Below are 27,736 nucleotides of genomic sequence, written 5' to 3'. Positions count from 1 at the left end.
GTCAGGAAAATGTGAGTTGGCCTCGCACTGTCTCCTGCAGAAGCTAATCACCTCCACCGGGCCTTAGTTTCCCCATCTGTAAAGAGAACGCCTTCAGAGAGCTCTTGCGAGCATGCATGTAAAGTGCCTGGCCCAGACTTCCCCCCACCTTCCAAAAAAAAAAAAAAAAACACCCTCATTAATTAGTAGCTATCGTAATTAATTAATGTCCTTCTCCTTTCCAAGGGCCCTTCATTGTGTGGCCTTTGCTTAGGACATCACGTGGACTAAAAGTCTTTTTCATTGGCTATTTATTCCAGGGTCGTTTTAGCATCAACCTTTACGGGACCGGCCTGTCTTTAACTGACTCAGCCAGATGGATATCACAAGGGAACTACGCGGTCTCCGACATTAAGAAGTCCCCGGTAAGGTGACCTAGTGGCTTCCGTTGGGTTTTGTTTTTTTCTCTTTCCTTCCTTCCTTGCCGGGTCTGTTGTGGTGGTGCTAAAGGGACGAACGCGCTTTCCCACTTGCTGAAACTATTTTGCAAAGTGTCAGGAAGGAAATTTAGGACATAAATTGAAGGTGAAGCAAGTGTAAGTTGAGTTTATCCGAAAGAGCCTTGCTTCGCTTCTGGTGAATCCTTCCCTGAGTCCTCAACCTGTGAACCATCCAAGTAATTGGAGGATGCCTAACGGGGAAGCTGAAAGCAGTTAAGAAGCCTCTGAGAGAGTGTGCAGCTCCAACACCCTGCAATTAGCCAACATTAGATTCCTTTTGTGAACGTAGGGCACAGGATGTGTGTTTGTTGTTGTTGTTGTAAGAAAAAATGGAAGTACAACAGAGGCTGGAAGGTAGGGATGTTATCAGGTGATGTTCGCAGAGCGTTAGAGAAACACTCAGGGGTTTCACAGTTACCAGGTTTTCATGCTCAAAAATCCTGCCACTCAAGGTGTGGTCCACATAGAGCATCAACATCACCTGAGGCTTGTTGCAAATGCAGTTTCTGGGGGCCCGTGGCTTCTAAGTCCGGATCTGCCGCTGAACAAGGTCTCCAGGTGGATCATAAGCAAGGCACAGCTTGAGAAACCCTGGTCTCGGCGGTGTTTCTCAGAATCCCCTGGAAAAGTTTCAAATGCATGTGCCCAGACCCCAGCCAGACTGACTGAATGGGAACCTCCCAGGCAGGGGTAGAATTTTAACTCCCCTTGTATATACCCAGGACAGAAACTGCTGCGTGTTCCAGCCTTCCCTCAGTTCTGAGAACCTGCGACAGGAACCTGACCCCAACGACAAAGGGGAAATTTACCAGAGTATGGCCTGTGGTCCCAGGTCCTGCTTCAGCCGTGACCCTCACACGGGGTCTCCTCAGAAATGTGGCTGGGGGAGGACAAAGAGGAAGAGAACGGGGAAAGGGGTTATCATTCCAGAGTAGGGTTGCCGGATGAAGTAGAGGACGCCCAGTTAAATTTGAATTTCAAATAAGCAAGGAACATTTTTTCTTTTTACTACATGCATGTCTTAAACACTGTGTGGGACATATTTATTCTAAAAAGATTACTTGTTGCTTATTTGAAACTTACATCTAACTCAGTGCCCTGTATTTTTATCTGCTAAACCTTATCAAAATGAATATAAAGAAGAAATTCAAGCTGTTCCCCGCCCCCCCCCCCCCCAGGAAGGGACGAAACATCCAATTGTGACTTCCCAGGGGAATCCCTGAGTTTCTAGAGCCCCAATTTTCAGCTTCCAGGGTTAAATTTGTCTATGGAAAAAAAAAAGAAAAAAGAAAAAGCTGACTCCCATCTTGCTCTAAGCCAGTCCCCATTGATTGCTGGTAAATCATTTAACGTTTTCCTTTGCACTGAAAGGAATAAAGATAGCTGATAGACGGCCCGCCTGCTTTAGAATGTGGCACCAAATGATTATGTTCTTCCACACCACTACCCCCCAGGGGCCATATATTATGTTTTAGTCACTCCGAGGGACAACAACATTAACTGCCAAAACGTGGTCAGACACGAAGCATGATTCCGTAGGAAACCGTCTATGTAGACTCCGATACCTAAATTTCAATCCCGTCAGCCCTTATCGGTATTGTTGTTTTCATCCAGAACCTAAAAATAATTACGGCGGAGAGCGCCACCTTCTGGAGAGAATGATCACTGCCCTGCAAAGACGGGTTGGCTGTTTTCCCAAGCGTTTGGGAGAAGTTCCGCCTTTCCTGGAGGGGGTTGGTTTGACATTTGCCTGCCAGCATTTTTTTCTTTTTTTAAATCTTGGTGTTCCGGAAAAAAAAAAAAAAAAAAAGGAAAGAAAGAAAAAAAAAACAAAACTCTTGGTGTTCTGTGACAGCCCGGAGAGCCGGAGCTCAAAAATTAATCTCCAGGGTCTGCTGAGCACTCCTTGTGAATCCCTGGGAGCCCGGCCGGAGCCATCTGTGGCTCCTGGTTGCCGTGCCACGTGCTGCCCTGTGTGCCTCACCTGCTTGAGGGGCTCTCAGAGCAGCATCCCCTGACTACGCGCCCCGAACACAGGCCTCCCTGGCCAATGACATCTGGAAGAAAATTGTATATTTTATTTGCTTCTTGAAGAGGCACGATAAGCCTGAGCTTACTAAAGGTTGGAATGAAGTATACAGGAAGGAAGCCTGTGTGACTTTATCGAAACCAGTGTTGCCCTAAATCAGCGGTTCTCAAACTGGAGCGTGCATCACCTGCTGTGCTAGTTAAAAGCACAGCCAGCCTCAGGAAGGGCCCAAAATGGACATTTCCAGCAGTTTCCTGGGTGGTGCTGATGGCCCTGTTCTCTGCCCACGTTTCCAGAACTGTTGGCCTGAGTTAGACCAACCCCAGAAGCTTCTTTTCAAAGTTACACTTTTTAGTTGCCCTCGAATAACCTGGTGTTCCTTAGAACACACTTTGCAAAACCCTGCAATGTCCTGCTCCCACCATTACCTACTCCCGTGTTGCCCCGAGGGACTGAGGCCCTGCTTTGATTCAGCCTCCGATCATCCTCCCTTACTTTCCTACGGTCTTCTGCTGAGAGCTTCAAAGAAAAAGCCATGGTGAAAACCTCAATTCTCCAAACCTGGTTGGCAATAAAATGTTTTTCCCCAGCAAAACTAGAGGAAGACTCCAGTTGTCCAGGGTAAAACCGAATCACCAGAATCACTTCTGGTGGCTGGCACCCCAGAGCACCAGGTGGGTCCCCACCCCACCTGGGAGCGAGGGACAACCCTATTTCCCAGCGGTGCTTTAGCTGCACCTGCTATGCACGGGAACTAGAGTTTCTACCCTGCTTGTGTGTGAGGGGGAGACCCACAGAAAGGGGAGCATGGCCCGGATGTGAGATCGGAAAGGAGATGTTGGAATTCGGAGCTCCTCTGCCAGTGACATTCTGTGCCCCCTCAGCTCACAGATGTGCTCAGGATACGAAAAGGCCCTCAGCCCCATCCAGAGGTCTCCCGGGGCTCCCCACGCCCATCCTCAGAGCTGCTATCTGAACCTCCAGGAGGAGGTTCTGGAACAGCCTTGAGAGCTGAGCAGAGCGAAGGGAGGTTCACTTCAGGCCACATGGGAGAGGTGCCCACCAGTCTTCTTGCTTCTTTGCAGGCCTGGGGAATTTGTGGGGTCAGCAAGGGGCGAGGGGCGGGGCCTGTGTTTCTGAGGCCTGGCTGCCTGGCCCTGGGGCCTAACAGACATTCCTTACGCTGAGGGAGGGTTGTAGATTGAAGAACTGCTTTGAAATTAAAAATTAATGAATTTTGCATTGTCATAGAGGAGATGGCCTCAATTCATATCTCTTTTTAATTTATTTTTTTAATTTACATCCAAGTGAGTTAGCATGTAGTGCAACTGTGATTTCAGGAGTACGTTCCTTAAGGCCCCTTACCCATTTAGCCCATCCGCCCCCCCGAACCACCCCTCCAGAACCCTCTGTGTGTTCTCCAGATTTAAGAGGCTCTTACGTTGTGCCCCCCTCCCTGTTTCTATATTGTTTTTGCTTCCCATATCTTGTAGCTCATTTACAACCAGTGGAGTTAAGGGAACACGAGATGAACGTGTTGGGTCAGGGTGCAAGTGTATACGTGGTCCGGAGTCAGTGCTCATTCATCTTCCATGTACTGCCTCCTACCTCGTAGTTCACTTGTGAAAATCCCACTGTCCGCAAACATAGAAATCATACTGCAGGCCAGGAGGGAAAAATGACATTTTAGACATGTGTACTTTTTCTTCCATACGTTCCTGTAGAAGTTAGAGATTTAAATATATTCTAAATATTAAACAATGTGTATATTCACATATATGTGACTGTGTAGGGTTATATTGGGAAATATATATACCTCCCATGTTTTATGGGCAGTTCACCACCAGCACACTCCAAAGAAATGTAAATCAGGGGCGCCTGGATGGCTCAGTCAGTTAAGCATCTGACTCTTGATCTGGGCTCAGGTCATGATCTCACAGTTTGTGAGTTCGAGCCCCGCGTCAGGCTCTGCGCTGACCGTGCGGAGACTGCTTGGAATTCTTTCCCTCCCTCTTTCTCTGTCCTTACCCTTACCCTGCTTATATGTTCTCTCTTTCTCAAAATAAATAAGTAAACTAAAAAAAAAAAAGAAAGAAATGTAAATCAATACGCTTCCAGAAAATCACAAGTAAAATCACAAAGCCTACCTCACGTTGATGGAGGAAACCAGAAACATTTACGAAAAGTATGAAATACAAACTATTCATAATGGAGCAGAGAATCTCTCGTTTTAATTATATGTAACAGTTCAAACTAAGCTAACAAAATATTCACTGAAAAGAGATTTTTAGAGTACTTGCTTTAATGAAGAAAATAAAAATGATTTATAATTAGTGTTTCATTGTATGTGAGTAGGTACTTCTAAGATGCTGGAAAGCATACCTTTTTCTCTGAAATAGGCACTGTTTCCATGACAATCATATTTATGCTAATCATTCTCTTAGTATGTTTTTTTCTTTGTGTTCTGTAGTAAAAATGATGAGTTTTAGCTCAGACTTGATCTAAATCACATTAACAGAGTCCCGATTAGTGAAATAGCATGAACATTGCAAAGCCATTATCGGCACCTTTATAATTACCCAGACTTTTCTCCTTCTTCATGAGAAAAGGCTATGATGGAGATCCACACATGAAAAACTACCTTTACGATAATAATAGCTAGTATTTTTTGAGCAAGCACATCAGGCCAAGAACTCTGCTAAGCACTTTGCATACATTCTTGCTTTTATAGCAGATCTCTGAGGGCAGACAAATATTACCCCCATTTTACAGATGTTCTAGGAAACTGAGGCTTAGAGAGTTGCTTAAACATGCAATACAAGCCCCAGGCAGTCTGACTGTGGTTCTCTCTACTGCTGGGTCCAGAGAGAGTGTGAAGAAAGCATGAGCTTGTGTGAGACAGAAGACATTCACAGCACATCAGCATTCTGAAGACCCACAGGCCAGCGATTTAGCCTCCAGAGAAGGTTCCTAGTTGGAAGGCTGGCTGGTCTGGCATCACATCCAGTTGATGGTATCAGATTGGCTCCAGAATTAATACGGGCCCCTAAAAGTAGGACCAGTTAGGGGCACCTGGGTGGCTCAGTCGGTTAAGCCTCCGACTTCTGCTCAGATCATGACCTCACAGTTCGTGGGTTCAAGCCCCACGTCTGGCTCTGTGCTGACAGCTCAGAGCCTGGAGCCTGCTTCCGATTCTGTGTCTCCCTCTCTCTTGGCTCCTCCCCCCCTCAAAAATGAATAAACATTAAAAAATAAATAAATAAAAATGTTAAAAAAAAAAGTTTAAAAGGCAGAACCAATTTGAGTTTTAGAAATAGATCACTCTTCCAACTCAACATCACTCATAATCAAAGGCAAGCAAATTTTTAAAAGGGAGAGAAACTATTTTGTTCTCTTTGTTAAATTGACAGAGCTTTTCTTCCCTTTGTTTTTAAACAAGATTATCCATTATTTGCAAGAGACTTTCACAGTTTGGCAATATGAACCAAACCTTCATGACCTTGACCCAGTTCTGGGAATGTGGCCCGAAGATATCCTGAAATGCAGGCACAAGTATAGTTCATCACAGCGTTTCTCTGGACAGTGAAAAATGTGAACCATCCAAGATGCCAAACGTTGTGCAGGAATGAAAGGGTGGGGGGTGGCTAACACAACATGGGAAATTTACACAGTGAGATATGATGTCACAATTAGACAAGGAGTTCGTCACAGCATGGTAAAGTGTTAGGGGAATTAATTCAGCAAGCGATCTGAATTGCGGGTCAAAAAGAAGAGTGTATATCAGCTTCAGCCTCTCATTCATTCATTCATTCATTTAAGAAATCTGTATTTAGTCCCAGCCTGAGCCATACACTGTTGGGTTCTAGAGACCTTGAAATTTAAAAAAGACATTGGCCTTGAGCACCTGGGTGGCTCAGTCGGTTAAGCGTTCTACTCTTGGTTTCGGCTCAGGTAATGATCTCATGATTCTTGGGGTTCGAGCCCCACATTGGGCTCTGCGCTGACAGTGCAGAGACTGCTTGGGATTCTTTTTCCCTCTCTCTCTGCCCCTCCCATGAGGATGCTCACTGGCTGTCTCTTTCTCTCTCACTCTCTCTCTTTCTCTTAAAATAAATAAACTTTAAAAGCAAAAGAAGACATTGACCTTGCCATTGTGGGACTTACATTCTAGCAGGAAGACAGATGTAAAGAAAGTATTACCCAGTTTTATAGGATGCTATGTGGTAGGTAACTGGGTAAGGAAGATTTTTAAGAGAAAGTGGCTGCTAGGCTGGGTTCTGAAGAATTTAACAGTCAAAAACTGGGGTGGTCCAGTGTACACAGATGGGCAAGGGACACGGAAGAGAGTTCCAGGCATAGGCCATGGTATTGCATGTGCAAAGGCCCTGTGTTATAAGGGGCACGTCAGAAGAACAACCCAACGAAAGGCAGAGGTCAGGGGTGGGGTGGAGGGAAATGATAGCATCTGGAGAGTCAGGAAGGGATCGACCACAGGCCAGCAAACTTCTTCTGTGAAAAGCTGAATAATGAATACTTATAAATATTTTAGACTTTGCCAGCCAGGGGGCAAAAATCAGTGCTAATTGTATATGTATTTATATGACAAGAGTGAAAACAAATTTGCACAAAATTTTTATTGATTCAATTTTAAAAATAATAATTGAGTACATTTTTTTGTAAACATACTTAGCAGTGAGAACCATGGAATATTCAGAAATGATCATATTTTGCTTAAACTAGCTGCATATTTTGCTTAAGTCTCTGTTATCAAAGCTGATGATAAGTATTTGTTAATGCGGGTCAGCGATGAGATTTTCTGCATTTCATCTTTATAAACTTTATTTTACACAAATAGGTATTGTCAAACACTGATATAGTCCACAACCATGTCCTTTTAATTGAGCATATTCACACCTTGGCAAGCATTTCTAGAATCCTATTCGATTTTTCTCTTGGTATTCGCCCTTTTGTACGTCATTACATCACAGATTAAGCCCTTGCCATTGAAGGCGAGATAGAAGCTTCTCAGATGCCTTGTTAAATGGATTTTGAGATATGAAATTTGCTCGGCACTTCGCCCAAAGTCCAGAACATGGTGTGGGTGCTGCCACTCAAGCTCAGAAAGTACATTCACCAAAAATATACGTGGCCTGAGATACGGCTTCTTGTCTTCATTCTCAGCAGAATGGAGAGCACGTAAAGCGGCTTCACCCTACTTACGATTGGAACAATGTTAATTGACGTTAAAATGACTTTACCCCAGGGTAAGCTGTGCCTGTAAATGCACTTTTGCCTTGAAATTCAGGTTCCATTCCCTAAGAAATATTGTCAGATCCATAGCAAAAGCTAATGCGCACAGCCAGGGGGGTGTCCAATTACAGCGACTGAGAGCAGTTCTCGTTCAGAAAAAAATGTTAATCCCAGCTCTGAGCTCGAAAGTTCACCGTCAAACCTGTCCACTGCTAAGTTATCAAACTGCTAGATGGCAGCATGGGTCAGGGCGTTCCGTTTCTAGTTCTGACAAGGAAAGTTTATAAAACTGATGATGGGTAAGGTCGTGGTAGCGAAAGCTGTTCATCCTGGCTCTGTAACACCTGATGGATTCTTCTCTTTTCCACCAAGCACCTACTGATGGATAATACATGAAGTGATTATAGGCTTCAGACACCTTACATTTTTATGAGCTTTGTAAATTTGACCAACTAAAGCTTTCTCTGCGTTCACATACTTTTTTACCACTGTCAGTTGCCAACACATCTTGGTAGATTCCACTTCAGCTGTTCTGTGCTAGTGTTTTCTCAGCCTCTTTGAAATTGTCTTGCCTGAATTCATTTCACACAGACTATTCACAGAAGCCAAGTCTGTAGTCACTTCACGCTCAGCATCGTCTCAAATAAACAACTGAATGATATCCATAATACCTACCTATCAGCTCATCAGGAGCCAAAAACAAAAAACAACACCCCCCCCCAAATTATTTGCCTCGTGTTTTAATTGATTATTGATGTTACTGTCAGTGTCATCGATTTTTCAAGCAACTGTTTTCCTCCCGAAAACGATTGTAGTCTTGAACAATTTATTTTCTCTGGATGCATTTGTTCAGCTGTTAACAATGAAACAAGGATGTCTTTAACTCACCATGGGGCAAACTGTTTTCCCGGCTTAGCTAATGCATCAGCCACTTGGAAACTTACTTGGTTTCATTATTTTTACTCAGTTTCATTTTTTTTTAAATTTCTTAATGTTTATTTATTTTTTGAGAGACAGAGAGAGACAGACCATGAGCAGGGGAGGGCAGAGAGAGGGAGACACAGAGCCCAAAGCAGGCTGCAGGCTCCAGGCTCTGAGCTGTCAGCACTGAACCCGATGCGGGGCTCAAACCCACGAACCGTGAGATCGTGACCTGAGCCGCAGTCAGTTGCTTAACCCAGGTGCCCCTACTCGGTTTCACTTTTTTATCGTTGGGAAGAAACAATGCTACGGTGAGATCTTCGGTTTTGAATTTTCTAAATTTATGACCATGGCTTTCCTTGTGAGTTGGAAACGTGTGCTGAGGCTGAGGTTGGTGACGATGGTGTATATTGTATTCTCCTGGCACAGCTGTGGTGTCATTGCATGAGAAACACAATGCTTTGCCATCTAAGTTTGATAACAGAATAGCTCACATACAACAGTGCCTTAAAAGAGCAACATACACAGTCCCTTTCCATTTCTTGTTCTGACACGATGGTATGCGCTGGTAATGAAACAAAATACAATGTTAGGATATGGCAACACGCACAGCATTGCAAACACTGTTAAGTCACCCCTGTGTCCCTGTGGTTTGCATTATGCTGAGTCGCAGTGCAAAGCAATGAGAGCTGTCACCGCCGTCCATCCTGCTCTTACAGCCTGGAAGCAGGCACAGACATTAAGTGAATGAATGAACATGGCTGTGTTCCAATAAAACTTGATTATGGATACTGAACCTTGAATTTCGTACAATTTTCAAATGTCAGGAAATTCGGTTCTTGGTTTGCTTCTTCTCGCCGTTGAAAAAATGTCAACGCTCTTCTTGATTGATGATTGACGAGCCACACAGAAACAGGTGGCAAGCTGGATTGGACCCACAGACCATAGTTTGTCAGCCTCTGCTTTAGACCGTGTGGGGACGTTGGGGTCTGCTTCTATTCAGAAGGCCTACCTCCCTCCCGTGCATGCAAGAAAGATGTCCAAAAAGCCAGCGCAAGCCTTGGAAACACTAGTCAGGCAGGGAGTCTGAGAGCATGCGTTTTCTTGCAGGACGGTACCCGAGTCATGGGAAAATGCGGTGGCTACTGTGGAAAATGTACTCCGTCCTCTGGCACTGGCCTGGAGGTTCGAATTTTGTAGTTAAGGTAAGTAGGTCCCACGTTTCTCTCTCTCTCTCTCTTATTTTGTAAACTCACGATTAGCAAATGTAGCAAGTCATTTGCCCCCGGAAAGGTTACTATTAAGCATCTTGAAACTGACTGGCTGTTGTAACTTTTTCTTTCCTGTTCATCTGCCCTGTTCATCTGTTCTCCGCCCGTGGATAGGAGGTCCCTAGCCTTTCTGCGTCAGATTCCTCTGCAGTTTTTCTTTAAAAACTTAACCAGGCTCCATCTCTAGAGGTCCTGAGGTCTCTGGCACATCTAAGAATCTGTAATTTTGATACAGGGAATTCTGATTCAAGTGACTTACGGATTAACTTTTGAGATACTGCCCGAGAGTACTGCATTAATAATATTCATGACATTCATTGAGCTGTGACTGTGCCAGGCACCAGGCTGAACACTTTGCTGGCATTATTTCATTGAACCTCATAGTAAAGCCACAAGAGGGGCCACTTACCCTCATTGCACAGATAGAAACTCAGGCCCACATAATTAAGTAGCTTGCTTACGATCACAATAGATTCCTTCGGCGGAACCCATCAGTGTCCTACACCAAAGCCAGTGCTCTCAATTAATGCTCTGTTCCACACGCTTGTGACTCAGCGTGTCATCCAAGGACTGGCATGATCAGCATCACCTGGGAACTTGTTGGAATGCAGAATCTCAGGCCTTCCCCTGGACTTACAAAACCAGAATCTGTATTTTAACAAATCCACAAGAGAGTCATGCGTGTGAAGGTTTGAGAATTCCTGGTCTCACTACATTATGCTGGCAAGTGCTCCCTCTGCTGGGCAGAGGAATGAATCGGTCACTCATTTTCTGGTCCCTGCGCCTTCAGCTACAAGGTATGAGTTCAGCCAACTCATGTGACCCTTCTGCAACTTATTTCAAGCTTTCAGCAGTCCATTCTCCTGGAGGGCTCTTCAAGATCCTGACACAGGAGTACCTACTTGACATTTGTGTATCAGTGTTTCAGTTTAATTGAAATCCGTAGTCAAAACTATGATCTTCAGTTAGGATTGTTTTTATTGCAAGAGGCAACAGGAAAAAAAGGAACTTATCATCTTAAGGAACTGAGAAATCCAATCAGTGGGCTAGCTGCAGGCATAGCTGGATCCAGAGGCTCAAACGGAGTCATCAGTACTCATTTTTTCTCCCATCAGTCAACAAGGCTTGCTTCATTCTCAAGCAGACCATTTCCCCAACACCATGAGCTGCCCCCCAAAAAACGCTCACATCCAGCATTCATTCTGCACAAGAACTCAGGCTCTTGTTTGCCACATGGGCACTTCTGAACCAATCACCATGTCCAGGAGACAATGTCCTGAACTCATGTACCCACCTGGAGTCAGGTGATTGACAGCTTCCTTTAGAAGAGGAAAGAGGCGATTGTTATCAGGAAAGATGAGATGGGATGGAGACAGGCAAAGTCAGCAGGTGTCCACTAGAGATTCCCATTTTAAGTGTATTTTACATATTTGATATCTAGTAAAATAGTATTGTGTGTGTTTATGTGTAGTAAAATTTGAGTGAGTGTATATTATAATATTTACATGTATGTCTAGGAAAAAAACTAGAAGGAAAGGTGCCAATATTTGAAAAGCATTATCTCACGTGGGGGATTTCAGGCTAGGAGTCTATTTTCTTCTATATACTCCCCTGAAACGTCCATGTTCCTATAGCAGACACATATCACTTTAAAAATCCAGAGAAGTTAACAAGTGTCATTTTTTAAATTCTGTACGTAAAAATCTTTGGCTTATCTACTCTTGACTTACCGCAGTTGATACAGGAGATTTACTTTTCTTATTTGGTTTGTTTATTTCCAGGTGCTCTGAAAAGGAAGCCATTATGGGATGGATGAAGGATAGTAATGCAATACCTCCACCTTAAATTTGTGTGCGTGTGGGTGTGTGAGGACTTGTATGAGTGTGTGTGTGTGTGTGTACATATGCACATATATACATATATATACACACACACACATATATATCTGTATATATGTGTGTGTGTGTATATATATGTGGAATATCCTAATGATGTAAAGTTTAATATTTATGTTTGAAATTATTTATTGTGATGTAATATTTTTGTACGTAAAATGATTCTATTATGACTGCTTTTTGCATTATGTTGTCCCTTGCAGTCAAATCACTGCATTTTACGTACTCTACATTATATGTAGTACTATGACAAAAGTGATCCTTCATTATCACGGTACACTATTGTTTACTTTCTATCTGTAAATATTTTATTGTGACCTTTAAGAAATTGTAATTTGTCTTTTTAAAACAACCTAGCTGCCATCAAGGTGCTACAGAGTCGTGTGAGTGTATTTTGGCATTTCTAGGAAAGTATCCGCCCACAAGTAATTTAGCGATGTCACAGATTGTACCAGCTATTAGTTATGTTAACTATTCAGTTTCATATGATCTCTGGGAAAAAAATTGCTGCCTTGGTGCTATATAATGTATATATTTAAGTGATCACCAGACTCAGAAATGTAAACACTTTTAATAAAAGGGAGGCATAGAAGGACAGAATGCAACGGACAGAATCACTTGGAAAAGTAAGACCACTTGTTCTTATTTTTGGACACGCTTGTTTTGGAAGAGGATTGGACTCTGTTCTTTTTGTTACTGTTATTAATACTTTGCTTCAGTTCATGGTGCCTAGATCTCTCTGAAGTTAAATGGAGGAGACCCCAAAGCCACTGCATTACAGAGTGATATTGAGAAAGTGAGATCCTCTCGACATTTTGCCGAGACGTTCTAAAATGGTGTCCCCGTTTATCAGCTGCAAGACAGAGGATGCTCAGGATGGGGTGACCTTCAGCACCCCCAGCACACCCGGAGAAGTTCAAAACTAGTTCCTCATCGTCAGGACTGCCTTCTGCCTAAACGCATTGACTGGTGACATGACTTTTCTTCAGGCCATGCGCCTGAGACCCTGCCAGTTCATGGCTGCTGCAGTAGTTAGCATTTGTGAGAAGACGTAAACCGTGGAATGGAAGACACCTGAGTCTTTCCAATCTTCCATTAACCCACTCCTTGTTACTTACATCCAAAATGGAAGTCCTGAAGTCAGTGTCTCTCAGCCCTTCCAACCTGATTGAAGGGGAGTCATTGCCAATGACCCGTGGCAGACCTTCAGTGTTTGAAATTCTGCCCACGTCCAAAACCCAAAGCGATTAGAAAGAACCTGGGAGTATCCTCCAACCCCCAAACGAACTCCAGAGTGCTCCATAAGAAGTTATACTCAGTGTATGAATAAGTGTTATTCTCCTTTATTAATACATTGTGAAAATATACTATGAATAAATACCATGACCACATCCAAACATTTGTGTTTCACGTGGTTTCTGGACTCTTGATTCAAGTAGGAATGAAAATATATCTGTTTTTTTTTTTTAAGGTTGCCGGATTGAGAAGAAATGCACATTTTCTTAATCCTATCCATTACAGTTGCCATTCCAGAGGTCGATAAGGGACAGGGTCTGTCCCTCAGGTCTGCGTTTTCATCCTTCAAATCACTTGTCTCTTCTGAAAGAGTCTGTGTGATGGGGAACAGATGAACAAACAAAACAGGAGATTTCGGTGGGTTTAGGGGCTTGATTGTTGATTTTGTATAGCAGTAGTTTCTACTCTACGGACTTAATGGTGTCCAGGGATATGAGAGCTTTCCAAAGAAGTCTAATAAACAGCAAATAGTAGGTCGCCAGCCCCTCTACGTAATTAGTTGAGCTCATCCTGACAACCACCAAGTAGATGTTCACGTACAGCAAATAAGTAACCGTCCCCAAAAGAACCCTGTTTGGCTCTGATGGGGTTACACATCCACTTCTGGACCAGTCATATTGTTGAGGGAGCTGACATCCTGTACCACCTAGGGCCGGGTGATTGACAGCTTCAGCTGGAAGGGATGGTTCCTGGAGGGAAAGGTTTGTTTTCAGAAAAAGGTAGGTAGAATAAAGACAGACAAAAGCCAAAGGAATCCACTCCAGAGTCCCTGTGTGTGTGTGTGTGTGTGTGTGTGTGTGTGTGTTTGCATGCACGGGCAAACTCAAATCCCATAGCTCATATCAGCCACAGTCCCACCCCTTATCATCCCTAAGCATCATCTAAAACTTGGGTTCTAGGCCTTTCTCTGACATATATTAACTGTCTGATCCTGAGCTTTAGTTTCTTCATTTGTAAAATGAGGCTATTGATAGTCCTACCACTTACTTGTGAGATGGTTTTCTGAAGACCCTTTCAGCCCTGCATCAATGGTGGCAAAATAGCTGCCCTCAGACTCTGCATCAGCAAGCTTAAACAGATTTACAACAGTGAGACACGAGATGTTTCAGTTAGGAACTGCGTTCTGCTGCTAATTTCAGAGCCCTGACGGCAATGGCTTACAACATTAGAGAGTGTATTTCAGGGGCGCCTGGGTGGCTCTGTCGGTTAAGCGTCTGACTTCGGCTCAGGTCGTGATCTCGCAGTCCATGAGTTCAAGCCCCATGTCAGGCTCTGTGCTGACAGCTCAGAGCCTGGAGCCTGTTTCAGATTCTGTGTCTCCCTCTCTCTGACCCTCCCCCGTTCATGCTCTGTCTCTCTCTGTCTCAAAAATAAATAAAGGTTAAAAAAAATAAATAAAAATTAAAAAAAGGTGTTCCAGAAACCGCATTTAACAAATTCCCGTTTAGCTCCTCAGCCAGAAATTAGTCACGTGGCTGCAGCCAGGCTGCAGGAGCAGTGGGGGAAAAGGGTTGCTTCTCAGAGCACATTGCCAACCTGAATAAAAGGAGAGATCTGTTCCTTCAAAAGAGCACAAAATGAGTCTGAGAGAGGCAACTAAAAGTCTGTGACAGGTTCAAGTAGAGAGATTCGAGGGAGTGGTTTAGAAGCAGTTATCTCCAAGGAAGCAAGAGATGATAGGATCTGGGCTAAAGTTGCGATCATAATAGTAGAAAATTACAGCGTGATCTAGGTGGTGAGATTGACAGGAGCTGACAGTGGATAGACTGAGGGTGGTCTGTGGGAGAGAAGGCACTGGTAAGGGTTCAGAGGCGAGGTTTCGTTTGCTTGCAAATACAGCCAGGGTGATACAAGGCTGAATGTGTAGATGGCTGAATGGACAGATACGATCTTTTTAGAGTCTGTTAATCTTTTACATTTTTATAGCACTATACAAATTAAATATTGTCTTTCTATTCTTTCGTTTATTTAAGTAATATTTATTGCATACATGCGAATTTCCAGGCGTGTTCTGGGCTCTAGGGGTGCACATGCAAATTTCCAGGCATGTTCTAGGCTCTAGGGTACAGGCTAGAGGCTATATTGGTCCACTAGGGGGGCGCCATAACACTATACCGCAGAGTGTGTGGCTTATCCAATGGAAATTATTCTCACCGTTCTGGAGGCTAGAAGGCCAAGCTCCAGATGTCTCACCTGGGTGAGACCTCTCTTCCTAGCTCATAGACATCCCTTTTCTTACTGTGTCCTCACATGGGTTTTCCTTGGTGTGAGGACTGAGAGGGAAAGAGAGATCGCAATCTTTGGGGTCTCTGTTTCTCCTGATGAGGACATCAGTCCGATTGGATAGGTCCCCACCCTTATGACCTCATTTATCTTTGATTACCCCCTTACAGGTCATGTCTCCAAACACAGCCGCATTAGGACTTCAACCTATGAATTTTGGGGAGACATGTATCAGTTCCTAACAGAGGCTATAAGGAAGAGATTGCAAGTTAAGATGGATATTTATTGCTCTCTCCTCACCATGCAGAGGTCAGATCCGGTTGGGGAGTCTGTTCTGTATGTCATCGGAGGACTTGGGCTCCTTCTGTTTTGCGGCTTAGCCATTCTCGCAGGTGTGGTCCTGAAGTGGCTTGTCCTCACCACCGCATCTGAGTTTAGCCTGCAGGAAGGGGGCAGTCATTTCCAGGCAAGATCTGGAAGTTAAAGGACTTTAATTCACCACCTACTGGCAATTGCTTCGATGCATTGCCTTGTCTAGCTGCAAGGGAGGCTGAGAAACATGCTCTCTAAGTGGGTCAACCGCACACCCAGCAAATGCCACGTGGAGGTGGGGGTTCTGTCACTAAAAGGATGAAGGGAAGGGTGGCTGATGGGCAAAATGGCAGCTTCTGCCAGCCGCAGTGAAAAAAAACCTGCCCTTCGGAGCTTACATTGTAGTGAGGACAGGTGGAGAAGAAAATAAGCAAAGACACGGCCAAAGCACTCCACAGTCGTTTTCCGGTAGTAAATCTGACCCTGTTTTCCCCAATGGCCATCCAGATATTGTCGTGCCACACCACATCACTCCCTCAGCATCGAGAGCCTCGTAGCCAGAGCTTTCACACCTGCTGCTGTCCCCTTTGCCTTTGTGCATCCAGTTTTCTGTCTCTTCTGATACAAAAGTAATAAATAGCAAGTGAAACCTAGTGTGTGGGATGGTGAGAGGGAACAAAGGGAGAAATAAAGTTAAGAAGATGAACAGGCACTGCCCTGTGTCCTGAGGGGAGAGTGTTGCTATTTTACATTTACTTTATTTATTTATGTATTTATTTTTGAGAGAGAGAGAGAGAGAGAGAGCGCGCGCACACGCAGGAGAGGGGCAGGGACACAGAATCCAAAGGAGGCTTCACGGGCTAAAGGCGCTGAGCTGTCAGCACAGAGCACAGCACAGGGCTCGAACCCATGAGCCATGAGCTCATGTCCTAAGCCAAAGTCAGAGGCTTAACTGACTAAGCCACCCGGGTGCCTGAGTGTGTTGCTGTTTTAAATAAAGTGGTCAGAAATCCCTTCTTGATTAACTTCTGCAGCTACAAACAAAGCTGTGGGTACCAGCAGGTGCGGGGAAAATCTACCTGTCACCAACAGATGGCGGGAGAGGTCTCCAGGCTAGGTCATTGCGCTGGTAAGCCTTCAATGTTTTCTGCTGAGTTTAGAGGTGATTTTGCTGGAAGGGCATAAGACCCGCAGAGCCCCTAACCCTGCAAAGATTTTGCTACTCCCCTCAAATAGGTACCTCAAAATTAAAGATAACTCAGACCATCAATTTAGTCTTCCTCATGAAGGCTATCTTTTAAAAAAACCAAATAATGATTTTTTTTTTCCTAAGAAATTTGAAGACCAGTTTTTCTATAGCCGTGAGTGGTGTTTTGTAGTCAGTAGGTGATACAGCTAGTTTTACAGCATTATTAGTCACAATGATATTCTATCAGGACAAAGGAGCAAGTATTCAAAGTGCTTATAAGAGAGGCATCCAGCTACAGTGGGGAAGAAGATAAAATTCAACTTTGCATAGACATATTCACATCACTATGTGGCTGGTATTATGGCACTTTGGTAGGACTTAGGAACAAATATGCCTCACACATTGTTGGTATGCATATCACAGAGTGGTCGAACATGGCGTTTATGTGTAGAAAAGACAACTAAGAGTCAATTTATTACATTTACAAGTGCAAAAACCTAGTTCTTAAGCTTTGGAGTTCAGCTTAGAAATTCTATTATTTTATGTATCCGTCTAGTTTTTAGCAATTACTTTTTAAAAACTGTTAAATAATGTTGGCTTCATCTTCAGTCAATTAAAAGCCTTCAAATACTTTATACGGTATTTATACATTTCATGAAATTTGTCTTAAGTCCTTCAATTATCTGACCAAAGCAAACCTTTCTGAGTACTTAAATATTTTTTTATAAATGCAAACATATAATATAAATATTACATAAATCAGTGGCATTGAGTTCTTTTAGGGTTGTCTGGAGGCTCAGTCGATCAAGTGCCAACTTCAGCTCAGGTCGTGATCTCACAGGTGAGTTCGAGCCCCACGTCGGGCTCTGTGCTGACAGCTCAGAGCCTGGAGCCTGTTTCGGATTCTGTGTCTCCCTCTCTCTCTGCTCCTCCCCTGCTCACTCTCTGTCTCTCTCTCTCAGAAATAAACATTAATAAAAAAATTTTTTTATAAAGTTCTTTTAAATATCCCAATTAGAAAATTAATCCAGGGGGCGCCTGGGTGGCTCAGTCGGTTAAGCGTCCGACTTCGGCTCAGGTCATGATCTCACGGTCCGTGGGTTCGAGCCCCGCATCAGGCTCTGTACTGACAGCCCAGAGCCTGGAGCCTGCTTCGGATTCTGTGTCTCCCTCTCTCTCTGACCCTCCCTCGTTCATGCTCTGTCTCTGTCTCAAAAATAAATAAACATTAAAAAAAAAAAAAAAAAAAAAAGAAAATTAATCCAGGATGGCTGTAAGGTAAAATTACTAATTTAAATCAAGTAGTCAATGGCATGTTTTAAATTGGCATTATAAGCTACCATGCTCGTGGTTCAAATGTGTAAGATCATGGCAATTATAGAAGCTATTAAATTTTTACAAATTCCTAACACAAAAATCTTGACACAATGGTTCTGATTCCCTTAAGCATTTTTATATCTTAAGTCCGACGGTTAGCATGAATAAAAGCTGTGCCTCCTACACCGTGTTATAGACCCTGGGATTCCCATTGGCAGGTCAGGAGCGGGAGACAATCAGGATAGTTCTTCTCACTCCACCTAGAGAAACCTTCTGTCTCAAGGTTATTGTTATTTCTGTTGCTGCTGTAACAGATTTCCTCAGGCCAGGTTTAGAACAATACACATTTATTATCTGGAGCTCTGGAGGTAAGACATCTAAAATGGGTCAGTAGGCTGTGTTCCTTCTGGAGGTTCTAGGGGAGAACCCATTTCCTTGCTTTTCCAGCTTCCAGAGGCCACCTATGTTCCTTGGCTCCTGGCCCCTCCCTCCATCTCTGAAGCCAGCAGTGGTAGCGTGAAAAGTAGCATCTTCAGGGTGCCTGGGTGGCTCAGTCAAAGGTCTGACTCTTGATTTTAGCTCAGGTCATGATGCCAGGGTCACGAGATCGAACCCCACCTTGGGCTCTGCACTGACAGTGCAGAGCCTGATTAGGATTCTCTCTCTCTCTCTCTCTCTCTCTGCCCCTCCCCCCTCAAAATAAATAAACTTAAAAAAAAAAAAAGTAGCATTTCCAAATTTCTCCCTATGACCTCTGCTTCCATCATCACAACAGCTTTTTCTGACTTTGACTCTCTTGCTTCCTTCTTGATTGCATTGGGCCCACCAGATAAGCCAGGGTGTTTTCCTTATGTTGAGATCCTTAACTTAATCGTATCTGCAAAGCCCATGTGATATGTAAGGTAATCCCCCGTGAGATGTTTGGAGATTGGGACGTGGTCATCTTTGGGGGTCATGGTTCTGTCCGTTATACCTTCTCCATGCATTTCAGGACCAGAGGTATTGGTCCGATGTTGACATGATCGTCCAAATCCCAAATGGGCCACACTGGCCTTTGTGTCAATGACCCTTAACTTTAAGACAGGACTGTTCCCATAGCCCATGTTCCTGGATTTGAATTCTCCATGTTCTGCCTAATTGTTTCCACTCACATTCCAAGGTCTGCAACAAATGGCTTGGTTGGATTTTGCACACAGCTCTTATATATAGATACCTTTCTGTCTTGGTCCAAAGGCTTTTGAACTCGACAGGAATTCTGTGTTTTCACATGTACTTCCTGGGACACAGAATTCCTACAATACAGAGGCGATAGCACACTGACTTCTGGTTTCTCTTATACTTGGATATCTCTGAACCGCCCTAGAGAATCAAAGGTCCCCCCCTTTATGATGGCTTTTTAGGACATACAATGATATGTACAGAAATCTAGGGGCGCCTGGGTGGCTTAGTCGTTTAAGTGTCTGGCTCAGTTTCGGCTCATGTCATGATCTCATGGTTCATGGGATCCGGCCCTGTGTTGAGCTCCACACTAACAGTGCCAAGCCTGCTGGGGATTCTCTCTCTCCATCCTTCTCTGCCCCTCTCCCGCTTGCGTGCTCTTTCTCTCTCCCTCTCACTCGCTCTAAATAAATAAATAAATAAATAAACTTCAAAAAAGAAAAAGAAAACCACAGAATGACTCCAAAGCTGACATTCAGTTACTGTGCCTTGATCCACCTGCCCCTGTCTCTCTCTGTCTCTCTCTCTCTCTCTGCCCAGGAGGGGGACCCTCTTTTGGAGTTTCCTTCTTCCCACACAACCTGAGCCTCTCTGGGCAGCATCCGTTTCCCACACCCCCCCAACTCCAGCACTTAACCTCTGCCTATTGTCATCTATGGTGAGTACCTACAGGCTCTAGAACAAGTGGGATGGCTTGCTTGGTTCCTCCACTCCCGGCTGGGTAACCTTGGACATGTTGCCTCCACTACCCAGCCTCACTTTCCTCTTCATGTCGTGAGGGATAATAGTGGCTCCCGTGTTATTTGGTTGCCGAGAGGATTCAATGTGCTAATACGTTTAAAGCATTTAGAACATTTCCTGGCATGGAGTAATTGCTCGGTGTCTCTTAGCTATTAGAAGATATATGTAAAACATTAATAAGGGCTATGTACAATCTATACGTTAATTTGGGAAGGGCTACTGTGGAGAAGGTACAAGGGTATTGACTCAACTTTTTGCCTCAACTCCATGCCCTATAGGTTAGAAAACTAGGTTTTTGTGTATGTCCCCTTGTGTATTCCATTTGCTCACAAAATCCTACAGTTCTTTGCTTTCTTTTCCAAAACGTGAACGAAAGCTTTGGATCAAAGGTTGATGTCAAGACCAGAAGGAACCTGAAAGGATAGATAGGCCAACAATAATCACTGCAACTACATCAAAAGAACAATAGAAACTTGTATTTGTTGACCATTCACTATGTGTGAGGGTCAACTTTGGGTCAAGTTGGCCAATCCATGGTACTCAGTTTTTATTTAAAAAAAATTTTTTTTTAACCTTTATTTATTTTTGAGACAGAGAGAGACAGAGCATGAACTGGAGAGGGTCAGAGAGAGGGAGACACAGAATCTGAAACAGGCTCCAGGCTCCGAGCTGTCAGCACAGAGCCCGACGCGGCACTCGAACTCACGGACCACGAGATCATGACCTGAGCCGAAGTCGGCCACTTAACCGACTGAGCCACCCAGGCACCCCTCCATGGTACTCAGTTTTTAGACAAACACAAGTCTACGTGTTGCTGTGAAGGTGTTTCTTTTGGGGGGGATGTGATTAACATTTAAATCCGTAAACTTTGAGTAAAGCAGATCACCCTCTGTGCCATGGGGAAGCTTCATCTGATCAGTGGAAAGCCTTAAGAGAAAAAGACTGAGGTCCCCTGAGGAAGAAGGAATTCTAGACTCTAGACTGCCTTCACACTGCAACATCAGCTCCTTCCTGGGTCTCCAGCCTGCCAGTCTGCTTGCCAAATTTTGGACTTGCCAGCATAAGCCATCGCATAAGCCATCAAGACAAATCTCTCTTTAGATCGTATAATAGCATATATTGTCTATCTCTATACATACTTTTGTTTTTGTTTTTTTAAATGTTTATATATTTATTTTGAGAGAGAGAGAGCGCGCACGCTAGTGGAGGGTCAGAGGGAGAGAAAGAGAGAGAGAGGGAGAGAGAGAGAGAGAGAGAGAGAGAGAGAGAGAATCCCAAGCAGGCTTCATGCTCAGCACAGAGCCTGATGTGCGACTCGATCCCACCACCCTGTGATCATGACCTGACCTGAAATCAAAGTCAGATGGTTAATGGACTGAGGCACCCAGGTGCCCCTCTGTATATTCTGTACAGATATCTATATCTGGTTGATATCTCCTATTGGTTCTCTTTTTTCTGGAGACTATTATACTGTATGACAGGCCGGAGCTGCTCTGTTGCCCAACTTCAGAGGGTCCCGTTCACCCTGAGCCCTGTGCTTTGCATGTGTCCTTTCATGGAAACCTCACGACTGCCCTCTGGGGGAACCACTGTTTTTATTCCCATTTTAAAGCTGAGGACATGGAAAGTTGAGTCTGACAGCCTGACTCCCAGGGTCTGAAGCACTTGGGGCAGGCGAGATCCAAAGCCAACATCTCCTCCCTCCTGAACCACTGAGTTTCCACACAAGGAAGAGGAAATTTCGAACCTTGCTGCACATGAGCAAGCAGAGAAAGAAAGAAAATGGTCCCCCCCCCCCCGCCCCCGGAACACTTCCTGTGAGTGTTCGACTATGTCCTGAACCAGACACCAGCAACAGTTAAGAGCCACAGGGCCCCTGAGAAGTCAGGATGAAGTCAGTTTCCAGTTAATTAGTAAGACTTTCCTCCTCTTCCATTTCTCTTTGTGGCTCACCTTTTCATACGACTGAGAAGCCCTTAAAGATGGCAGCCTCAGCGTCCTATCCAGCTTGCTGCCTGACCAGCAGCCCGGTTGCAACAGGGAAAGGTTGGGAGAGAAACGCTGGGCTCATTTGCATTCCCTCGACACAGTGACACGGTGTCTGAAATAAAACCTCTTTGTCTGGGGCAAGAGCCAAGCTCTTCACTCGACAGCTGTCTGGTGTGGAGACCTGTGGCTTTTAAGAGGCCCAGTGTTGTCTGAAGTGAGGTTTATTTTCCATCTCTGCCCAGGTATTAGACCAGTTAGGAGCTCAAGTGTTAAAAGCAATTGCTTGGCCAGTTTGGGCTAACCCCGGGGTTCGCAAATCCATGCTTCTTGCACAATTTACAAAATATTTTCTTTGTAGTTGTCTTTGAAGCCCAAGTGGGACTAATGGCTTTAACTACCAGCCTACATGTTTCAAAGCGATTTCCACATCAGGAAGCCATTGTCGGCTTCCCCAAACACTTAATTGGTATAGGATGTGAGCCGTTCTGAAAGGGCAAGCTTCTGTTCCAGTCCCGATCTGCTGCCCAGATAGGAGCAGGTTTTCGGCAGCAATTTCCACCTCTGCCTCCTCGTGTGTGCTAAATCATTTATGGCTCCATTTTTCTATGGAATAAAAGGTTTCCCTGGTAATGAACATGCCTTCTAGTCATCGCCAGCGCCTAAGAAATAGATTTGGCTCCGCGGTCACAGAGACCGAAGTGCTCTGCGTTGGCGCGAGGTCCCAGAGGAAGAGCGTCAAAACCGTCTTGGCGAGCGTGTGGCGGTGAAGAGTACAGTCTCTCAAATCTGGACAACTCGCATACTTTTCTAGACCTCCGCTTCCTCGTTTGTAAGTCGTTTGTAAGTCGGGGCAATCATGGCATTGATCTCATGCCAATGTGGTACATCCAACACATCACCCCAAAACTTTGCAACATAAAACAATGCACACGTTTATCTCACAATAGCGTCTGCGGATCAGCGACCCTGGTAGGACTTAGCTGGGTCTGAGACCCCTTCCGAGTGTCCTACAGGCTCCACTCAAGACGTTGGCAGGGGCTAAAGTCAGTTCTAGGTGGACTAGGGGGCATCCGCTTCCAAGTTCATGCCCACGGTTGTTGGCAGGATTCAGTTCCCAGGAGGCTGGTGACCAGATGCTACCCTCAGTTCTTGCCAGTGGATCTCTCCGTAGATCCAGAGTGGATCTCTGATTTGAGTGAACAAGCAGAAAGAGCCAGAAAGAGAGTGCCGGCAAGGTGGATGTCATAGTCCCTTATAACCTAATCTAGGAGGAGGGATCCTATCCCTTTGGCTGTATTCTATTCACAAGAAGCAAGTCCTTAGCTAATTTCAAACATCATGAGCTGCTTTTACTCCTAGATTCTTCTAAAAAAGAGACATTCTCCTCCTTAACCACAATGCCTTATGACCTCTAAAGTAATTAAAATAATTCCTTTATTTATTGTATTTTTAAAGTTTATTTATTTGTTTATTTTGAGAGAGAGCGAGAGAGAACAAGTGAGGGCGGGAGCATGGGAGGGACAGAGAGAGAGAGAGAGAAACCCATGCAGGCTCCACACCATCAGCGCAGAATCCGACTCGGGGCTTACACTCACAAACCGCGAGATCGTGACCTGAGCCGAAATCAAGAGTCAGGTGCTTGACCGACTGAGCCCCCCAGGCGCCCCTAAAATAATTCCTTACATCACCTAAGTTCCTGTTCCTATCTTAAAACGTTTTCAGTTATCCCTGCAACGTCCCTTATGGATAGTTTATTGGAACGACGATCAATTAACATCCACCCGCTGCATAAATTTGACTGTGATATCTTTTAACTCTCTTTCAATCTCCAACACCATCCTCCCCTTTTTCCTGCCATCGATTGGTTTTAAAGAAGGGAGGCCAATGGTTCCACCAGCTGGATTTATCTGAGTGCTTCCTTGTGATGTCCTTGAACTTGTTCGTTTATCTGCTGTATGTTTATGTTCCTATAAACTAGATGTTAGATTTAAAGACTTAATTATATTCAGCAAACTGTTTCATCAGTGACAGAGTGTAATCCAATTTCTATTTTACTAGGAGGCACGTAGTGGCTGCTTGGACCACTACTGGTGATTTTAGGATTAATCAGAGTGGTGTTTTTAACATGTTTTTGTCACTCCTTTGCCTAAAGCCCTGCAAGGGCAACCCATTCATTACGCTTAAGATAAATCCAGGCCCCCTACTGTAATCTGGCTCTGGGCTAATTCTTCCCCTGTTTGTCACTATACCTCCACTGCAGTGAGTCCCCTTACCTCATACTTGCCAGGATGTTTCTCAATTTAGGACCTTTGCACTACCTGCTTGGGACACTCTTCCCCTAGAGCTTTGCATGGCTGGTTACTTCTCATCCCTCCTCAACAGCCCTCCTTCCCAAACCACTCTCTAATCCATAGCCCTGTTTTATTTTCTTTTGCTATTTATCACAATTTCACCTTTTTTTTTTTTTTTTTTTTTTTTTTTTTTTTTGCTCGCATTATTTCCGTATGTGTTTCTGGGTTTATTGTCTGACTTCCCATACTGGAATAGAAACACCTCATGGTCAGAGACCGAGTCCTGTTTACTTACTACCGCACCCCCACACCTTGGCAGTGCCAAGCACCTAGTCAATGCCCCATCAACTGAGCAAATAGATAAATCTTACCAGGCGGTTTGTGTTAAGATACATAACCTCTAAGACACCGCTCTGCTGAGAGTAAAAATAGCCCCGTCCCTGTCTGTACTTCTGCAGCTCAGGGGTTTTGTTTTGTTTTATTCTGGTGTACTACTGTTTCTGGAGCGGGGCGTATAATGCTTTCCCGCCACAGACCGTTGCTGTTCAACGCGCACGGCACAGACCAGAAATCTTGGCGTTACCTGCAACCCCGTTAAAAAGTCAGAATCTTTCAGCCCCAGCACAAACCTACTCAATCAGAAGCAGTATTTAACCAGATGCCCAGGTGGTGAGTGCATTTTAAAATCTGAGAAGCCCTGGTCTGTTCGTTTCTCCTCCCCACCCTACCTTCCAGCTATACCCAATCACTGCCATTGTTACATCTTGATGGCCCATCCCCGGAAGCAGCTTCTGGTGCCTCCTGAACTATTTACCGAAAGGCTTATCTTCCCGTGCTCCTTCCCGCCAGATTTCATTCTGTTTATAAATATGGAAGCTGAAATGTAAACCACGTTGAAATCCTTCTCCCAAAGGCCTGCCTTCCCGGTAAGACTTTTTTACATTTGCCGCTATCTCTTGACCTATCTTAGGCAAACAGTTTCAAATGTTTTCGCTCGTGTCTTGGGTTTAGTTTTTCCTTTCATCTTGCCTGGTAAGCAGATCGAGGCTAGCATGTATTTTTAAAGCATGAAGCTTTCACCATGTTTCTTAAACACGGGTTGAAGTCGCATACCGCCCCTGCCACGGAATTCGGACCAGATCCTAGCGGCCTCGTCGCAAAGCCTGGGCTGTTAACCTCTGCAGCAGGGGTGTGCACAGTGTGCTTTATCAAAGTGCTCTTTGTCCAGGCTTTTCTTCGGTCGTTCCTTCTTTTGAAAGGCATGTGAAGATGTTGGAGCTTTTTGGCCCTTCAGAAGAGAACGTGAAATGAGTACACAAGTAACCCCACAAGGGTGAGCCCTGTAAAAGGTGTAACACGTGCTTTGAGTGCATTGGAGACTTTGGGAAGGAGGCAGAGGTCCTTGAAGAGCAGAACACCCAGGAAGTCTGGGTCGGAGGGCCGTCCCTGAACCCTTCCGTCCGACTTTGTTCAGCATCTTGGCTGTGTTCCACACCGTCACTGAACTTCTGTCTTTTAGGATATAGTAAGAGCCCAGGAATCATACAGGACCTCGGGTCAAAGAGTATTCACCTCCACTCAACATTTTCCTGAGCATTTGCTAAACACAGCACAGGGCCCGAGGAGGGAAAGCACCCTAGGAAATTAACATCACAATACCACTCTTGGGCTTCTGTTCTAATGGGAGATGAAAGAGGTAAATAATGTCTAAAGTGCTTGATGGCTTGGGGGTACAGAAAAGACAATTGTGACGTGTATCTTGGTTTTAGAAATCAACAATTCATCTGGGTGCCTGCGTGGCTCAGTTGGTTAAGCGTCCAACTTTTGATTTCTGCTCAGGTCATGATTTCACGGTTCATGAGTTCAAGCCCCGAATCAGGGTCTGCCCTGACAGCATGGAATCTGTTTGGGATTCTCTCTCTCTCTCTCTCTCTCTCTCTCTCTCTCTCTGCCCCCACCCCCCGCTCACACATGTGCACGCTCTCTCTCTTTCTCTCTCAAAAATAAATTAAATGAACATTAAAAAAAAGAAATTAACAATTTTAAAAAATTGTTAAAAAAGCAAGGGTTTAAGCTCAGCTTATACATTTACTTTTAAGCCTGAAACACGTGAGCCATCGTTTCTAAAGGCCATTTGGAAAATGTCTGATTGCATTTGCAAACTTAATTAAGCTACATTTATAAATTTTGTGTATTCAGTTTCATTTTTTTAGTAGCTCATTTGAGTTATTGACAAATCTTCTTAGGTGCTTAAGTAATTTTTATAAAGCTATTAAATTAAGCTAATAAATATAGTGATCCTTAAAGCATCTTAATGTTCTAACGTTATATGTAAACTTCATAAGATTTCAAATTAAAATCCTAAGTCAGGATCCATTATTACTCAATTACATATTTTAAATGGCTGCTACTAGGCTGATCTGTTCATTCTAATAGATCAAATTACTGTAAACAAAATAAGCACATAAAGGGCGCCTGGGTTGCTCAGTCGGTTAAGGTCCGACTTCAGCTCAGGTCATGATACCGCGGTTCCTGAGTTCAAGCCCTGCGTCAGGCTCTGTGCTGACAGCTCAGAGCCTGGAGCCTGCTTCAGATTCTGTGTCTCCCTCTCTCTCTTCCCCTCCCCTGCTCATGCTCTGTCTCTCTCTATCTCAAAAATAAATAAAACATTAAAAAAAATTTTTTTTAAAGCATGTAAAATTTACATTTTGATATTGAAATATTTAAAATACAGGGGCACCTGGGTGGCTCAGTCGGTTGAGCGTCCGACTTTGGCTCAGGTCATGATCTCACGGTTTGTGGGTTCGAGCCCCGCGTCGGGCTCTGTGCTGACAGCTCAGAGCCTGGAGCCTGCTTCAGATTCTGTGTCTCCCTCTCTCTCCACCCCTCCCCCACTCACACTCTGTCTCTGTCTCTATTCAAGAATAAATAAACATTAAAAAAAAAGAATTTAAAAATAAAATAAAATATTAATCTATGGATTTAGTTATCTTAAACCGTTTTATAATTAATTGTACTTTTCCTAAGGGTAGTAATATGCTTAACCTTTAAGGAACGATGATGTCAACCCCTCCAGGTTAGGGGTGGGGGGGGTGCCTTCCAGGTTCATTGAGTATCATGAGGATATTGCTAGGTAATTGAAGTGTCATGTGATACCTCAACCCCTTTATAAGCACTGTCTAAAGAAGAAAGTGGTGTGGGGCGCCTGGGTGGCGCAGTCGGTTAAGCGTCCGACTTCAGCCAGGTCACGATCTTGCGGACCGTGAGTTCGAGCCCCGCGTCAGGCTCTGGGCTGATGGCTTGGAGCCTGGAGCC

At 44.3% G+C, this 27,736-nt stretch overlaps 1 protein-coding gene across 3 annotated transcripts in view; it reads left to right on the top strand.

Annotated features, from left to right (window-relative positions):
• ADAMTS9 (ADAM metallopeptidase with thrombospondin type 1 motif 9) overlaps nt 1-13,246 on the top strand; it is a 161,907-nt gene extending 148,661 nt beyond the window's left edge. For all 3 annotated transcript variants that reach the window (XM_019469804.2, XM_019469803.2, XM_019469801.2), the window contains 3 exons: nt 300-404; nt 9,790-9,884; nt 11,732-13,246. In XM_019469804.2, the coding sequence (XP_019325349.2) occupies nt 300-404; nt 9,790-9,879 (195 nt within the window). In that variant the 3' untranslated portion in view covers nt 9,880-9,884; nt 11,732-13,246. The remainder of the gene's footprint in view (nt 1-299; nt 405-9,789; nt 9,885-11,731) is intronic.
• The last annotated feature ends 14,490 nt before the right edge of the window (nt 13,247-27,736 follow it).

Source organism: Panthera pardus, unplaced genomic scaffold (genome assembly GCF_024362965.1).
Source record: "Panthera pardus isolate Hobbes unplaced genomic scaffold, ASM2436296v1 HiC_scaffold_8, whole genome shotgun sequence".
NCBI lineage: Eukaryota > Metazoa > Chordata > Mammalia > Carnivora > Felidae > Panthera > Panthera pardus.
The sequence above is the reverse complement of the archived record's forward strand: the minus strand, read 5'-3'. Positions and strand labels throughout refer to the sequence as shown.